General features: G+C 44.1%; 1 protein-coding gene across 5 annotated transcripts in view; it reads right to left on the bottom strand.

Annotated features, from left to right (window-relative positions):
* Fam13c (family with sequence similarity 13 member C) overlaps window positions 1-19,000 on the bottom strand; it is a 98,696-nt gene that overhangs the window by 44,147 nt on the left and 35,549 nt on the right. For all 5 annotated transcript variants that reach the window (XM_005360159.3, XM_005360157.3, XM_005360158.3 and 2 more), the window contains one exon: window positions 8,153-8,216. In XM_005360159.3, the coding sequence (XP_005360216.1) occupies window positions 8,153-8,216 (64 nt within the window). The remainder of the gene's footprint in view (window positions 1-8,152; window positions 8,217-19,000) is intronic.

Genomic DNA, 19,000 nt, shown 5'->3' with positions numbered 1-19,000 from the left:
AGACAGAATATTGTATGCATAATAAATAAATAAATAAACAAATAAATATTAAAAAAAAAGTTACAGCGAAACCCTGTCTCGAAAAACTAAACCAAAACAAAACAAACAACAACACATAGACACACACATATACACATAATCAAAACATAAAAGAAAACTTTAAAATTTGAAATTAAGTAAGCAAAGTGTCTGGAAGATGCATGTAGCCGTCTGGAGCATGCTGGAACTTCGGTATCTGCACACACCAGGGACAGCTGCATTGGAAGACCCCAGAGTCACTGTGGGAAGAAGCCTAGCTTCAGTAGAGATAAGAACATGGCCTCAGACTTTTCCTTTTGCATTGCTTAACCTCCACCTCGGTCTCCTCTTTGGGATGGGGTTGTGCATAGAGCCCACCTCACAAGGTTGCTGTGAGGAGTGAAAGGGATGTGTGCAGAGCATGTTTGTCCTCTCTGATTTAGGACTCACGTGTCCCCAGCTTGTGTGGTACGGTCTCATGACTGTGACTCTCACAGCCTGGGAAACAACTAACATCTCTAGTGTACCGTGTGCTGAGTTATAAAGGATGAGCTTCACCGTAAGGGTGTTTCCAGTGCTGCTGGTCTTGTTGGGTGGAAGCCCCTGTAACAGAAGAACATATGTATCTGGATTGCTGATCGAGTGTAGCTTGCATAATAGTCAGGATCCATGAATGGACTGTGTGACCTGATCACAGTTCTCTTTCCAGACTGCACCTCTCTACTCTGTTCTTTGGCTTCCTCCTACCCCTTTCAGATTTTTTTTTATGTAGCCCAGGCTAGCCTGAAATTCGGTATGCTTCTTCCTCACCTTCTAAGCCAGTTACAGATGTGTGTAATCATGCTCACTTTGTTTCAGTCTCTTTGTGGCCAATCATGAATCTCTCTTCAGCCTTCCTGGGAGTCAACTTCCTAGACCTGCCTGCAAGGTGGGGGTGTCCTGTGGAGTTCCATTGGTTAAGATAAAGTTTGTATCTTTTATGTCATTTGGCCCCTAGATACAAACCATTTTTATCCCATCTGCCACCGCTGTTCCAACCCTGTGTTCCCTCCCCCAGATGGTCCTGTATTGTACCTTTTGGGCAAGTGGAAAGTGTGTGTGTGTGTGTGTGTGTGTGCGCGCGCGCGCGCGCGAGAGAGAGGGAGAGAGAGAGAGAGAGAGAGAGAGAGAGAGAGAGAGAGAGAATGGCCATTTCTGTATCATTTGACATCAGTCTGAAAAATCTTGAAAACTAACCTCAGTGAGCTGGGACCATGGCTTGCTCAGTGGCTAAGGGCACACACTGCCCTGGAGGAGGATCCAGGTAGAGTCCCCAGTACCAGACCAACTTACAACCTCCGAAAACTCCAGGGGAGCTCCAAGGAGGCCCCTTCCAGCCTCCAGAGGTACTGCTCTCATATGGCAGACAGATTCAATGACACCACTCAAAATAAACATAATCATTAAAAATGACTAAACTCAGTAGGAAGTGGACACTAGAGAGGCCCAATGATCCCTTCCTTGGTGCATTCTGTGTGGGTGAGCAAGCCATCCATCTATGCCAGTTCCCAGCCCTTTCTTATTTCTGAAGACACTACCTTAACCCGCATTCTAGATGCTAGTGAATACTGGAAACCAGCAACTCCCCTGACGGAAGTCATACGGAATAAGTGAAGCTCTTGTGTCATTAAAGGTGAAAGATCACACTGGAAACCATTAGGTATTTCCTCAAACACTAATATTTTGTTAGAAAATAAGAAAGCTCATCTTCCTGTCCTGAAGCTTGAGCTTTGTGGCACTAAGAAAGGCAATGTCCTAACATGCAAAGAGGGCAGGCGGAAGGACAGCCACGTCCTAGGGCAGTGGTTCTCAACCTGTGGGCTGTGACCCCTCTAGAGGTCAAATGACCCTTACACAGGGGTCACCTAAAGCCATCAAAAAAAATGCAGTATTTACATACTAATTCATAGCAGTAGCAAAGCTACGTTATGAAGGAGCAACAAAAAAATAGTTTTATGGCTGGGGAGGAAGGTCACCCCAACGTGAGAACTGTATGAAAAGGTCACGGCATTAGGGAGATTGAGAGCCACTGCTCCAACGTAGTGATTCAGGTCCCCGTGAGCCTCCTGGGGATTGAGTGACAGAGCTCATTTGTTCATCCAGCCCCTACTCCACTCTCTGTTAACAATGCCAGGGCTGGTTATACATTTACCTCTCGACCACTACCGTTGAAATAATTACTCATTAGGGGAAAATTCCCAACAGGCAAAGCTTCCAGAAAAAAAAAAAATGGTCTTGGGACCCACGGGCTTGTATATGTATTTATATTAATGAAAAAGCTAGTCATATACTTTTCCTTCGTAGAAAACCCACGGCCCACGTTGTTTCCGCCTTTATCCTCTCCTCACAAAGCAGCAGAGACAGAAGCACAGGCTGACCCCTCGCAGCTATGGAACTGGACAGCCCTTCTCGTCTTTCCCAGACAAGGGGTTGGGGGGACAGGAGCCCAAAGAGGAGCAAACACAAAATGGAACAACGAGGGAAACGATGGAGATGTCACACTGGAGCAAGGAGCGAGAGCGACGGAGGTCACACCAGAGCTGAGTGGGGAAAGTGTGACAGCTGATACGCAGGAAGCAAACACAGGTGAGTCGGCCGCTTTTCCAAGATGGGGGAAAAAGACGGTGGTCACCAGCTTCCTTTCCTTACAGTGCCATTTAGGATTCCCTTGAAGGTGAGGACTCTAGACCTCGTTCCCCTGAAAATAAGCAGCCAGGATGAAGAGTGGCCTCGGAAGGACTGGGCAGAATAGCAGACCTAGAAGCAGCCCTGTTTCCTTGCTGTATGCCTCAGTCACCTGGGAATGAGCACCAGGGTTCACACCATGACAGCGCTGGCCACAGGAAGTCCCTGCTGACACTGACAACAAGAAGTGGCTAAAATTAAATGGATCACAGGACACTGAGGAAGAACCCTTGGTAGGGGAACAAGGTCACTTCAACTCAAACTCAAAACCAAACAGAAAAAAAAAAAGGAGCCGGTGGCATCCTGCAGTGGTCCAGCCAAGAGGAAAATTATCTGGGAACGCGTGTTTCCAGAGACTAGCATCCAATTATCTATCTTCTACAAACAGCATCCCAGTGTCAAACATGGGCCTCATCCAGCCAATCAGCTCCTTCCAAGCCCCCAAGGTCATACTGAATAGTTCAGAAAGGACAAATGCCCCCATCATGAATGAGACTCATCGTTAAGGCTTTCTAGAACTTTCTAGTTTTAGAAGACTACAATCCCACTATGTGGCAGGCATGACCCTAAAAACAACCCCTAGGGTCTCTGTACCCTGGTCATGTCCACACTAATCTATGCACTGCTAGAAAGGGATTTTCCCCCCACAGAGGTAGCTGAGCTCTAACTCAGCTGGTCAAAGATACAGCCGTTGTGTGTGCCTAGTCAAATCAAGAACTTTAAAAGCGGCCGGGCGGTGGTGGCCCACGCCTTTAATCCCAGCACTAGGGAGGCAGAGGCAGGCGGATCTCTGTGAGTTCGAGACCAGCCTGGTCTACAAGAGCTAGTTCCAGGACAGGAACCAAAACCACAGAGAAACCCTGTCTCGAAAAAACAAAACAAAACAAAACAAAAGAGCTTTAAAAGCCGTCTATCTTCCAGCTGGTGGCAAGATAGCCTCATCGGAGGAATTGGGACCATAGGCAGATGTCAGGTGCTACAGCTCACTTAAGGATGAAAAGGGCCACATGAGCCAAGTGTGGCAGACTCGGGAAGCCAAACACTAAGCCCAGCTGCCAAGCAGCAAAGGGGCAGAGACGACAGCCTTGTAACAGGAAGCAGAGTTAAAGCAGCAATGTGAAGGAACTTGCACACGGCCCTACTCCAGATGAGAACTCAGCCTGGCAATTTCTCTTTCGTGAGAGCCTGAGCAGAGCAACTCCCCCTGCTTCATACAATGGGGGTTAATCCATGAGGATCTGAAGCCACTACGCTCTTGGTAAATCACCAATAATAGTAATAGAAAACTTAACTGGGCGTGGTGGCACTCGGGGAGGCAGAGGCAGGCAGATCTCTGAGTTTGAAGCCAGCCTGGTCTATGAAGAAAGCTCTAGGACAGGCAGAGCTAAATAGAGAAACCCTGACTAGGGAAAAAAAAGTAGTCATAGAAAATTCATATGTACTGACATGACTGGACATCAGAATAATACGTCAGTAGGGAGGTGCTGGCCAAAAGATAAAGCCAGGATAGAAAAAGAAGCCCAGAGATGGATTTCCATAATGGGTTTCTAATCCCAGGATCTAGCCTAGCAGCCCATCCCAGTCCCAAATGCTCAGATATGCCATCATTAAAATACTGTTGTTATTAAAGCCTAAAATCGTTGATCTTTTGTCACATGAAAACAATCTCTGATACTTCAAAATATTCGTCAACAGAAACAGAACTAAGACCCAATGTGATAGGCTGGGTGTTCACTTAAATTGAAAAACGCAGCTGAGTATTCTAACAGAGGGAACATTTCTCAGCCAGCACAGGAGTCTCGAAGCTTTTCACAGGCTATTTTCTCAGAAGTAAAGCAATTTGGAAGGAGAAAGACATTTCAATCCAACCGTAAAGACAGTCTTCCAAATTTGTGGATTATTTTGCATCCATGAATTCAACTCACCACAGGTTAACAATATAATTTTTAAACTGTCTATATTTGCTGCACAGAACCTGTTATTACTTTCACAATGCAGGATAACAATTATTTACTCCGGCTGTATCTTGTATCAGGTAATAAGCAATCTAATGACAATATAAAGCACACGAGGAGCTGTGCGGAGGTTGCTCATGAAGACCACACCATTTTACACAAGGGCTTGGTAATCCGTGAATTTTTAACTAGGCGGTGGGTGGCGGGTGGCAGGGGGGTGGGCTCTGAAGCCAATCCCAGAAGGATATCAAGAGATAACTGTATCTTCTCCAGGTCTGCATGGCCTCGAGCCAAAATACCTCTAACATACATTGTAGGTGCTAATACACATGCATGCCCTCTTCACAGTGTCACATACATAGACACATGCAAAGACCAAAAACAGTACTCCAGCGTCCCACTGCTCCGCTTTTAACAAAATCCAAGTATACTAAGGTATCTTTATACTGGATAAACAAGGCATATAACGCTGAGTTACGACCACCAACGTAAGTCAACAGAGACTCAGCAACAGCGCTACGTGATGGGAGGAGTAACACTGTGTGTTGATGTTTTTGTGAGGACTTAAAAGCATCACCTTCGCACAATTACATAGGCTTAGAGTTAAGCTTTCTATTGATCTCAGATCATTGAGTATTGGTTTCATGTTCTTCTTTATCTTATCACATAGATGAATTCTGGAAATTACAATGGTATTCTGCTGTTGCTTGCATGTGTAATGTCCCATCCTTGTCCTGTCCAGGCTGACAGATCCCAAATGCAAACTAGCTCATATTCTGGGATGTGCAGTCTGGGGTTTGGACAAGAGCTGTGATATCTGCCGCCCAGTGGGTCACCAGGGTTGACGCAGCTGCTCCAGGGGGCCTAGTTGCTTGATCCCCTCTCTTCACCACCACTCTGTGTATTCCTCACCTGAAGCAGCATGCTAAACAAGGAAGTTAACCTAACACTACAGAGAGGGGCCATCTTCTGTCAATAGTACATGAGTATTCTCCTTCTCGAACCGGCTAACCATCTCTCAAAAGCCCAACATGGCATGGTTGCTTGGTGGAGTGGGGTTACCTTAGATTCCTTTATCAACCTGTTAGTTTCCTCATGGCAACTAAAATCAGAAGTGGAATTTATGAGGTACAGAGAGTGAAAAACCATCCTCATTCTAGCTTTGAAGTGCTTTTTTGGATCAGGGATCAATTCATATTATGGACATGACAGAACAGCCCAGACAAGAGATGAAAATGGATGAGAAACACACTGGTTTCTAGTCTGGGTATCTTAAAGGGTGGGACCAGACAGCTCAGGTGAAAGGCCGACACACAGTTGGACTGTGAGCACTGATTCACAGCCCCGGAGGCTCCTGAAGAGCATAGAATAGAGACTAGAATCCTAGCAAAAGACCCAAAGTGGAAAACAAGAGCCTCAGGACTGATGGAGAAAGTGAGATTGATCATCCCCCTCCTAGGAATACTTTTCTGTATGTACATCCTACATTCATTAAAACAATATTCCGTGTGTGTGTGTGTGTGTGTGTGTGTGTGTGTACCATAGGATCATCACTTAGAGAAATATAAAAGGGTTCTTTCGTTAAAGAATTGAGTGTTCTGTTAAATTTAACACACATTTTAGATTTTTCACTCTCTGGGATGTTTCCAGCAGTGAGTGTGGCCACACCATCCCTCACACCAAGGTATTAGCCTTACTTCTGCTGCCCCCACTCCTAACTGCTCTACATTCTCTTTCCATGTCCCAAACTTTCATCACAGCACAACCCGTGTGGAAGAACATGAGCCTACACACACATCCACCGCAGCACAACCTGCCTGGGAGAATGTGAGCCCGCGCACACAGCTGGCCCCATGGACTGAAACAAAACCATGCTGAGCACTCATGTCCTGTGTTCCTACATCAGGCCCGATGGAGCCACCTTAGCCTGCAGTTGGCACAGGTCTCCGCTTGGGTGTCCCAGGCCATGCACCGTTCATGCCGTCTGCAGACGCGATGCAGTGGAGGAGAGCAGAAAAACCGATTTTCAAGCAGAGCTTTCAGCAACGGCTCAAGCCATTTCAGCAGTCCTGTCGCTCCCAATCTCAAGAATCAGCTTCTCCCAGAGCCTGGGAAGCTCTTCCCACATCACCCTTCCAGGCATGAGCATCAGAACAATCTGTTGCAGCGTCACATACAACACAAAGGGAGGAGAGCTGCGTGTGCTGGTTCCGGTTCATAGATAGCCCGTTTCCTTAAAACTCCCAACTCTTTCCACTGTGAGTCATGCGCAGTCTGAAGGCTGTGCCTGCACACACACAAAATAATAGCCTTCTGCATTCCCGTTTGTGTTATATTTATGATATTTCTCATGGATTTAGCCATTTAAATTGGCTTAACCAGACACCTGGCTTACCTTTAGTCATGGATTTCTATCAAATTCTATAATAATAATGATGATGATGATGATGAATTATAACAATATTATATAATAGTATCTATTATTAATATAACATAGTTGATATGATATAATTATAATAGTATATTATAATCAATATAATTATAGCAACATTGTATATTATTATTATTCAAGAAAGGAAAACAAAAACCACCTAAATATTTAAATGCCTTTTATGGGGTCAAAAAACTAAGGAGGGGGAAGAGAGACATATCTTCAAAATGCTGAATTAACCATCTGCCTGAAGCTGTTCCTTTCTCTTCTGGGCATCGAGTATCAGGTCTACTTAGTTTCTCTGCTATGACCCTCATCAGAGACACCACATACCACCCACAACTCCAACTCCATGAGGACAAGAGAAACCATATGAGGATTGCAAACCAGGGTCTGAAGCCAAGGCATTCAAAGCAGAAGGTACTCTAATTGTATCATACTGATTTCTGATATTACAATTCAATTACATATTTCAAAGGAACTCTAGAACAAGCTAGCTACCTAACATCCAGTGTAATGAGATGCTATTAAGATTGAAAAATATGGCTCCCATATCTCAAAGTGTATGAAGAAAACATCAGATTTTATTATGCTCAGGGAAATGAAATAGTAAGACCAACTATGTCTGAGGTTGCAAACACCAGTCAGTGGGAAGCAGGGAAAGGGGAATCCAGCTAAAATTCAATTAAGAAAAAAAAAAGCTGTACAAATTTTAATTATCACAGCCCTGGTTATATAACCCCAAAGCAAAGCTGGAAAGTATAGAAAGAAGAGACAGCTGGACTAGGGTAAGGTTCAAGGTGTGGTGAGCATTCTCAAAATTGCTATTTTAAGCTTGCTCGCCCCAACACCAGGAAGAACATTTAGTGAAGTAACATCTCATCACCATGATGAAGAAGGTCACTTAAGAACAACAGGATTGAAAGTTTTCCCTGGAAAGATATTTTCTAATGCTCTGACAGGGAATAGGCAACGCTGAGACTGGCTAGCTCATGTTTACATCAGCCGCGATGATTCCACCTACCTCATGGAAGTCCTGCTGAGTTCCAAAAGCATCCTTTGGCCAAATGGCAGCCCTCTGGTCTACTCTACAAAATACAAAAGAAAATTATGTCTATTTGAAGGAACCATTTCAACAACTCACATTCAAAGTTGGCTGCTACAGATACGGCCATGTTCCTGTTGGAAATCCCAAGTGGCACTCTCCCTGCTGAAGACATCAGGCTCCTTCAGTGGTCCGGAACACAGAGTATCTGAGCCCTGCCGGCCTCCCTGACCCTAACGCTCTCCACTGTCTCTCCGACCCTACTTCTCGGTCATCCAGGCCATCCCTGTTTCCTGAGCATACGGTCCCTAGTCTATTTCAAACGCTGCACCTCCAGCCATCCTGGGTCTGGGATGCTTTACCCAGATCCACACACAACTGATTCTTGTCATGCAATCATGAATTTGGCTCACATTCCCTTCCCTGAACAGGCCTTCCTGCCCTCCTCTTCCTGGCATATACAGTGGCTAACAAGAGACCTCTATAATAAGTTGAAGAAATGAACCCAGACCCATGGTTGTCCTTTGGCCTCCGCATGTGCAACCTAGTGTCTGTGCTCTCTCTCTCTCTCTCTCTCTCTCTCTCTCTCTCTCTCTCACACACACACACACACACACACACACACACACACACACATAAACACCACATGTACACACACTCGCAAAGGTTTTTTTCTGTCTCTTGATTTTTACAACAAATGCCATAGTCATTGCTGGGCTAGATAATGAAGCTGGGTTCTGCCACTAAATATCTCCTACGAGAAAAAAAAAATGACCTGAAGCAAGGTATACACCTTTGATCCCCTTGTTTTTAGTTTAAAAACAAAACAAGAAACCGTATCCTGTTAGATGCTCAGGTCCAAATCCAGGCTTGTCAAGTCCTATGCCCAATGGCATATACTATGATGCATTCTACAAGAGTTCCTATGTCATTATATAAACAAACAAATTATAGTCCTTATTAGAAGGCCAACTGTCTTAATGAATACGGCATAAGATGTTTAGTCCATAAATTACTTGTTCTAAAAAAGACTATTTGAGGACACAGTCATTTATAGCTAGCACACCAAGTCAATCTGAATACCAAAGACAAAACATTTTCCGGACGGCTACCAAGGTTAATAAGTTCAGCTTGTCATAACCCACTCAGAAAGGTACAGTAAGCAACACTGGAGGCCTAATTTCTTCAGGTAATAGGTGAGATTTTTTTTTTTAATCTGGCCACAAGTTGGGCTAACAGTGCAAACAATTGACTCCTAATGTCAAATAAAGCAGTGGCAAATCACAAAGACTGTAGAGGGCACAGTGAGAATGCACGCCTCATCCACACAGGGCCCGCATCTTCCTCCTATAGTCACCAAAGGACTCAGGCTCTCAGTCACCAGGTCAAGCACAGGCAGCCACAGTGAGCAGAGAGTAAGGAGGACCTCAGGTTCACCTGCCCCATATCCTTCAATCCCCCGAGCCACCAACATGGCAAGCTAACAAAATGACTCTCTGGGACAGGGATTAAGCCATCCCTTCATTTCAAAATGTTAAATGGGTTCTAAATTTTTGTCATCTACAGTGGTTCTCAAACTACACTTCCACAGTTGCTGTAAACCAAGGAAAGCAGGAGAATGGTGTGTTTTAAAGGTTTATTTTAACCATGGGTACATGTGCCTGATTATGGGAATGTGCATGTGAACACAGGGTGCATAAGGGGCCAGAAGACACTGTTGTCACCTCTGAGGCTGCAGCTACAGGCAGCTGTGAGTCATTTGACTTGGATAGTGGCTTATCTTTCATCTTAACAAAACTGGGATTATTATTAAAATATGCCATTAGTCACCATAATTATATAATGATTCTAGTGTGGCGTTTTATGTGCTTCTAGACTCCTTGTGTTGTTCTAACACAGCTGGCATTAACAGTAAGCATCATTTACAATCAACCCTTCATATCCTATGAGGTAGCTGATGCTATCCTCTCTAGGCTAGCCAGGTAGGAGACGAAAGACAAACGAGCCATAGAGGTTGGGCTTTAGCTCATTGGCAGAACCCTTGCATGGCAAGTGAAAGGCCCTGGGTTTTGGATCCTGGATCTGATGAAGAAATAAAAACAGAAAGTCACGAGGAAAATGGAGAAGCATTATAAGGACACAGGAAGTTAACCAGGGCTCGTTCCATAGCAGCCAAAGACAAAGAAGTTTTAAGAAAGAAAAGTCTCAAGAGGAGTCCAAGATGTCACCAGCCTTCATGTGTCTGGCTGGACATGCCAGGTGGTTTAATCAAATGACTTCATTTAATCCCCAAGAGCCACCCAAGAGATTAGCACACACCCACTAGCCAATAGGAGGAAGGGTAATTAAATAGTCTTATTATTCATTCAACAAGTGTTTATTAAGCATCAATTATGTAGAATAATCGAGATCAAGTGCTGGGCAGTGCATAAAAAGTCCACTTTTAGAGACTCTGCATTTCCTTTTTAAAGATTTATTTCTATTTTTATGTTTTGCCTGCATATGTGTCTGTGTTATTACATGTGTGGCTGGTGCCCAGAGAGTCCAGAAAAGGGCAACGGATCCCCCTGGGGCTGGAGTTTCTGGTTGCTAGCTGTCACGTGGGTGCTAGGAATCAAACCGGGTCCTCTGGAAGAGCAGCCAGTATTCTCAACCGTCAAGCTATCTTTCCAGCCCTGGAATCTGTATTTTCATGAAAGGAGAGAGGACATAAAAACTGAAGAAGCCAACAATAATCTATGACTCACCAGATGCCAAGATCTAAGGAGAGAAGCAAAACAAGACACAGAAACCAGGACTTGTAGAAGATTGGGCCAAGTGTCCACAGCCAGACAGTGCCAATCACCCAGAGACAAGGAGAATGACAGCCTGAGTTAAGAGCATTAAAGGTCACGGTGAAGAGGAGGAAGAAAAAGGAGTCTTGTTGGAAAAGCTCAGTAGTAGCTGAGGAAATAAGAATGCCCCTGCATTCAATTCCCCCTCCCTCACACCCCTAAGACAATGATCCAACCACGTACAATCCTGCCAATACGTGATACCTGCTCCATGCTGAAGCTCTCCATTCCGTTACCGCTTCCCTCCGTTACAACTACAGGCAAATGGCTTCATGCCTCCATCAAACCCATGCTTCCGGAAGGCAAAGACGAGCAATACAGAACACGCTGCCAACTCCCTCACAACTTTGATTCCTAGCCCAGACCTAGGCCACGGTCATGCAGCATGTACTCCTAAGAGCCCAACAGTGGTCCTCAATCCTGACGCCTCATCGTTACAGATACCATCACCGTGGTCCCGGCACTACCAGTCACCACATCATTGCCACAATGAGCATCTTTACCACCATCGGCAGCATTGCCATTACAGATAGCATCTTCACTATGAGCATCCCAAGCAATTCCTCCAACACTACCTCTAATATCACACAAGCGATGCATCCCACCCACATCACCCAAACATCAATACCACCACAAGCGGTACCTATGACATCACGATGAGCAGTATCACCACTGTTTCCACTGTGTCATCACTATTGCCATGCTTCTGCCATCAGCACCTAAAACACCTCTATCACCATGAAACAGCAAATAAAAATGCTAATACTCAAAACTACTCTTCAATAGAAAAATGCAAAAGTAATTATGGGCTGATATTAAAACAGTTTCTGCCCAGAATCTGCACTTGTGAGCGTGTGGACAGCCATTGAAGGGCAGCAATAAAAACTGGTATTCCCAATTTGCTGGATCCCTGAAACACAAGCTGAGTCAGGCTGCAGGGCTGGGCCCCTCTGGGGAGGTGTACAGGAATTCAAAACAGCAAAACCAATTAAGCATTAAAATATTTTTCTTGGCCCCAAGACAATGCCAAACCACAGGATGCAATCGTTTGTGGAAGAAGGGCCATGTTTTTAACTCCGGATTTTAGTCTCAAATCAACATTTTAACTTTAATTTAATTAGTAAATGAGAGAACCCTGTCTCAATTAAAGAAAAGCTTCCATCGAGCCAGTGGCTGACAGAAGCTGAAGTCCCCTAAACTATATCTCGTTCGAGCCCAACAGTCAGTATGTGACTAGTGCTTCAATTTCTTACCGCAAATGACCTGTTTATCTGTCCCCTCCTCTCCACCTCTACTGCCATCTTAAGCAAAGCTACTATCATCTCTCACTGGAGTAACAGGGGTCTCCTTCTGGTCCCCCTACCCTTTCTTCCCCAGAGCATGCCACACATAAGATCTGACCACCCACTGTTCTCTGTCCACTGCAAAGAGTACAGTCCTAAGACAGTCTACTAAGGATTCACCGGTGGTTGTTTAATGAGTTAGACAACATGGCAGGAAGAGTAAAGGGCCATCCTCTAACAGTGTGAAGACTTCCCAGTTCTCCCACTCCCCCATTCTCACACTGTCTTATGACATCGGAAGGAGTGAACCTGGTGCACGCCTTCACCCTCCACTCATGCCAGGCCCCATCTGTGCTGTGGTTACGAGGGCATCCCTCCAGCTCCGCACACTCACTGAGCTCCTTCCAAGCTCATGCCTTCAGGATGTCCTTGTGCCTACCATGCTCCTTCCCAATCCTCTTGGTCTCTGAATGAACTCATTTATCTTTTCGATATCATGCATGCCTCTCCCAAATGTGTCTTCATTTTATACAACTTGTTGTGTAGACATAGGAAACTCCCCAATTCATGATTCCAAATCTTCAAAATCATTTAGTAGTCATTTACTTTTGATGGCAAGCTCTGTGGGGCAGGAATCATGAGTTTCATTCAACATTTGTCCTTGCCGCCAATCCCAGCACCGGATACAGAACAGGACGTATGCATATATTTGATAACCAAGTATTAGTCTCAGAGTCCTGCACAGCTGTCAATTATGATCAATTGTCAAGTGTGCACAACCCAGGTTCCTTCCTCTCCCCGAGGCACACCAGCAAAACCTACAGGCTGCAGTGACTCTCACTTCCACAAGCAAGTACATTTCTTCCCTGAGAAGACTAAGGACCAGCCAGCACCTGACTAATCCATACTTCAAAGAACCTGGACAGAGAAGCTAAGCATCTAACTGTTCAGACTGTCTCATAGCAAATAGGATCTTAGGGCTGAGCAGGGCTGACCTCAGACCTCATCTCAAGATGTATGGATGCCACTGACTTAAGTAAGCCTCTGTATTAGGAAGCAGCACTTGGGACGCAGGAATGTATACTGGTGCTATGACTGTCATTTCCGGGAACTCTTTTGAAAACAAAAGGTACATCCCAAGAGGGCAACCTCGAGCAAAACATTCTTCATATCATACAATAGCTCTATATGCAGACACAGACAAAATGCCAGGAAACGCCAGGGCTATTATATTAGCAACAATCACCACCCTTGGCACCAGCATTATAAAGAGCCTTTCTCTATGATGTTTAGAACATACCAAAGACATTCTCTCACTTATCTCTTCTTAACTCTATGTATTCTGTTTGGGGGCATGTAAACATAAATGCAGGGGCCACAGAGAGTTGACATCAAGTCCTCTGGAATTGGAGTTACAGGCAGTTGTGAGCTGCCCAACATGGCAACTTAAACCTAAATTTGGTCTTTTGCAAGAGCAGCAAGCACTCTTAACTGCTGAGCCTTTTCTCCAGGCCTTCTTATCAGTTCTTTATAAACTTCTGATCTAAATAATGAAGAGCAAATAGCACACGTTTCAACTTTAAAGACCCCGAGTTTGAAATTATCACAGACTGACACCCACACATAGAAAATTAGAAGTCAAAAAATTTTCATCTTAACTGGCAACCCAAAAGTCCTTACTTACAATAAAAGATAAAGTAAATATAAATATTATAACTGTAATTCTTGCTTGATACCTGTTTTGTTATATGAAATTTTTCTGTGTTAAAGTTAAAACCTTTTTATTTAAACAGAAAAAGGAAGATGATGTAGGAAGTCCTGTCTATGTGTTGCTTTTATTTGTTAATGAATAAAGAAACTGCTTTGGCCTATAGCAAGGCAGAATTTAATTAGGTGGGGAAAACTAAACCGAATGCTGGGAAAAAGGAGGCGGAGTCAGAGAGAAGCCATGTAGCCAGAGACAGACACCAGAACTTTACCCGGTAAGCCACAGCCTCGTGGGTATACACAGAAAAATGAAGGTGGGTCAATTTAAGATATGAGTTAGCCAGAAATGCACTTAAGCTATAGGCCAAACAGTATTGCAGATAATATGGTTTCTGTGTGGTTATTTTGTGGCTGAGCAGCCGGGAACAAACAAGCATCCTCCTACAACATATGACAGCATCAGGTCCCCTGGAACTGAAATTACAGATAGTTGTGAGCCACCATGTGAGTGCTTGGAACTAAACCCAGGTCCTTTGGAAGAGCAGTCAGTACTCTTAACTGCTGAGCCATCACTCCAGCCCCGATCATGAATTTCTGAATTCAAATGTTCTCATCTTACTAATTGTTCCGTGTTCATAGGAGAGGAAGAAAGTGGGAAAGGCAGTGGATGGGAGATGCAACATACTCAGAGAAGCCATTCGTGACCCAAGTGTGTAGCAGGGAGTCTCAACAGGTCAGCAAGATCAGCTCTCTGTCATTTCTACTTCATTTGCCCTTCTCACAAGACACCAGACAAAGCCCCCAGGAGCTCACCAATTAGGAAGAGCAAATGGTCCTGCGCAGCCCTCCTGTCCTGGGCCAGTCCATGCTGGGGGTGGCATCCTTTGTATTATTAGAAAGCTCTGTTCTCAACTGTCCTTTTCCCTTCAAGCAGAACTCATTAGGACTCTGCTCACTTCTATTTAAAATTTTTTAAATTAAAAAAAAAAACAATTAGGTATTCACACACACACACACACACACACACACACACACACACACAGTCTCAAAACAAAAGATAAAAGGATCTATTCCCCCAAGGAAAAGTAGCTGCCAAGAAAACTTCCTCTCTCCATAAAGCAACAAAGCAGTGAGCTTCTCCTTTCATCTGAAGGATCACAAACACAGAAACAGCGCAAGCCATCAAAGGCCATTATTCTTGCGCGGGATCCTCTAAAAGCAGGGCTGGGCAGATGAAGAAGCCAGCGAGCTGCCAGTGTAACCAGCAGCCTAATCAGCAGCTAAGCTGCCGAGACACAGCTCCTGTTTATACAGAGGAGGTCTTTTATGACACCAAAGGTTTAATTCTGTCATAAATTTTAATACGTTATTTTAAATACCAGTGAGCTAATCACTCTCCAAAGTAAATTTACTTAGCTAAGGAAGAACTCCCCCCCCCCCAATTAGCAGTCTGTGACATTCATGAAATCTTCCTTTTCTCATCGCTGAGGGACTATGAGACGGGCGTGGGCTTCAGCAATAGAAATCAGTCAAACCGATGCATATTCATGAAGTTGCTCTCAGCTGATTTATGGTTCTTGTCTTGGCCCTGGGCCCCATGGGAGTGAGAACCTGAGCAAGCCACAGCCTCCCTGGGTTCCAAACTAGAAAACCAGAGTTGTATTCAGTCATTGGTAGGTTTTCTGGTCCCAGGAGAAAGCAGTTTTCTGATTGTACAGTCTCATTAAGTACTGGGCACCAACAGGCATCCAGAGTAGCCAAACACATGCAAAACACTCAGCGGCACCAAGAGCTCCCGTTAACATGTAAACTGTCAACTAGGCAAGGGGGCGTTAAGACACTACTGGTCTGTACGTACTATATCAGCAGTAAACTGCCTACAGCCAGAGCTCCCAGGATGAGCAGCTGCCAGGAAGAGAAGGACTGAGGCAGGCATTACAAATCAAATGCTAAGTAGCCGCTTTAGTAAATGGGAAGGGTCCAGCAAAAAGGAACTCTGCTCCTAGGTGCCTCCCTGCTGTCTCCTGGTGGAAGGTAAGCCCCAGGTAGCCACATCCTTGGCTGTTTGCAAGCAGAGCTGAAAAATCCTAGATTTTGCAATATGGACTCATTATCTTTTACAACACTATAGGAGCCAAACGTGTGTAGCGGACGCACTACACATCCAAATAGGGTCCCACACTGTACTGCTGAGGGATGTAGGATGGGGCTGGGGAGGGCAGAGGACCAAGTGCAGTGAGGAGACCTGAGGTGGCTAGGAGAACGTTCCAGACAGCCACGGGAAACCTACAAAAAGAGGAGATTGAGAGAATGGCTTCAAAACTTTTCACAAGTTCCACCTGACACAGATTTTAGGAATTGCTTCTAAAATAATAAATAAATAAACAGAAAAACGGTAGGCAGAACAATTCCCCCAAGATGTTCTTGGCTTCTGTCTATTTCTGCATCCTCCGCGCTACCCTGCCCCTCCCTTCAGTGCACTCTCACAGGGCACAGTCCCCACCACACCTTGACCTATGAGACCAGGGTTGTCTTAGGGCACACGTTTGTGATTACGTGTAACACTGACATGGAAAACCAAGAAAGCTGACATGCATCTAAATTTTAGCAAAACTATTCCTAGGTCTCCCTGAAGCTCTTCCACAGCTCACCTAGAAAAAGGCTCCTAATTCTTGGAGCCGCAGGTACAATCACCATGTATAAAATATTGGGATACAGATATAGCATTTACTCTTGATCCCCATCAGCTTCAAGACTCCACACATCTACAAGGACTGATTCATTTTCTGAGGAGTACCCTTCACACTCACCCCAAACATGAATGACCCCTAAGATACCCTAGTAACAGAAAGCTCTTCAGTCCCTTGTTACATTTATTATTTTAATTTTCTCCCACCTCCAAGAAAGTAGCCTTTTACACCTGTTGAGATTTCATCTTGACTTCTTCAGTCATTTCTGACCCTGGCCTACCCCTTTACTAGATCGTATCTCCATCAAGACTCTGCTGGGGCTAGCTAGTATCACAGCACCAGAGAAGGAAATCAGATCACACTACATACCTTCGTAATAATAACAACAAAACAGGACTAGTACCAAAAAAATCAAGATATGTAGACTACAAGAATAAAGGGTGCAGAAATAAATGCATATTTATATACGCATATTTATATAAAATAAATATGGCCACCTATTTTTCAAGAACACTGTCAAAGCACACATTGGGGAAAATACTACCTCTTTAATACAAGGTGCTGGAGGGATATCCACATGGCAGAGAATGAAACTAGAACCATCCTTCTTGTTCAATACAAAAAAAATTCAAAATCAAAGATCTTAATGTACCACTTGCAGCTCTGAAGCCATCCAGGAAAACCCTTCATGATATAAGCCCAGGTGAGAACTTTCTGAACAGCACTGATACCTTGGGAAACAATTACAAGGAAATTATGGGATTCTACGAAATCAAAAACCTTCTGTACACCAAAGTGAAAAGAGAACTGACATGATAAGAGAAAATCTTTACCAACGATATATATAATAGAGCATTAATATCTGGAGTAGATGAAGAGATAAAAATTAAATATAAAAAACGAAACATTTCATTAATAAATGGGGGAATAAGTTGACTAGGCAGTTCTCAAGAGAACACAAATGACCAGTAAACATATGGAAAAACAGTCAACACCCTTAGGCAGCAGGAATGCAAATGAACACTACATTGAGATTCATCTCACTCCAGCCACAAAGACTCCAATCAAGAAAACAAAAGATACAGGATGGAGAGTTGGCTGGCAGTTAGCAGAGTCTGCTTGCTCTTGCAGGGGACCCAAGTTTGGCTAACAACACCCACATGAGGCCTCTCCCAAATGTCTTTAATTCCAGCTCTCTGTCTTCTGGACTCTTCTAGACCTTTGCATACATACACACGCATACATGCACATGTGCACTTGCCAACGAGGATGTGGAGAGAGAGAAACTCTCACACACTACCAGCCGCAATGTAAACCAGTGCAGCCTCTATGGAAATCAGAGTGGCGGTTTCTCACAAACCTAAAAATAAAACAAACACCTATCCCACTCCCAGAAATACACCCAAAGGACTAGATAAAGTCAGTACACCACAGAAATACTTGCATATCCATGATTATTGCTGCACTATTTTCAATAGCTTAGGAAGAGAAGCAGCCTGGATGCTATCAGTTGACGAATGACAAAGAAAAATACAGAACATATTCAACTTTATCCAGACATAAAGAAAAGGAAAACAAATGAAATTGAGGATCATGTCAAGCAAAATAAGCCAGACTCAGACAAAATCATGTTTTCTTTCATACACAGAGTCTAGATTCAAATACATATATACACACATGGCATATATATATGTACACACATCCATACACATGGCAGAGCAGAGGGAACTATTAGTGAAAAGCAGGGATTTAAAGGGAGAACAAGAGAGGCTATTAGATGCCCTATTGCTTTTTGGTACAGTGTTAAACACCATGACCTAAAGTAACACAAGAAGAAAGGGCTCAGTTGGCTTATACATTTCTATCAAGAGAAGTCAAGGCAGGTACTCAAAGCAGAATCCTGGAGGCAGGAGCTAAATTATCTTTCTTAAATAGACTAGGTCCCCCCTGCCTAAAGAAGCTACAGCCCACTGTGCTAACGGATGTGGGAGGACTTAGGCCAATCAAGAGAATGTCCCCACAGACATGCCCCTAGACAATTCCAGTGGAAGCCATTTCTCAGTTGAGGTTCCCTTTCCCCAAGTGCTAACTATGACACGGCAGGAAGAAAGACAAACTATCCCATTATCTTTCCATATGGAATCAAGACTTGAACACAAGTACAACATAAAACCAGAAGGGACTGTTACAAGGAGGAAGGCACAATGGGAGCTGTAGAGAAGAAAATATGACCAAATTATTACGATGATACACAGGAATAATAATGCCATAATGAAACCCATTTAGTCACTTTTGTATACTAACTAAAAAAAA

The sequence above is a fragment of the Microtus ochrogaster genome, linkage group LG2, assembly GCF_000317375.1.
Source record: "Microtus ochrogaster isolate Prairie Vole_2 linkage group LG2, MicOch1.0, whole genome shotgun sequence".
Classification (NCBI taxonomy): Eukaryota; Metazoa; Chordata; class Mammalia; order Rodentia; family Cricetidae; genus Microtus; species Microtus ochrogaster.
The sequence above is the reverse complement of the archived record's forward strand: the minus strand, read 5'-3'. Positions and strand labels throughout refer to the sequence as shown.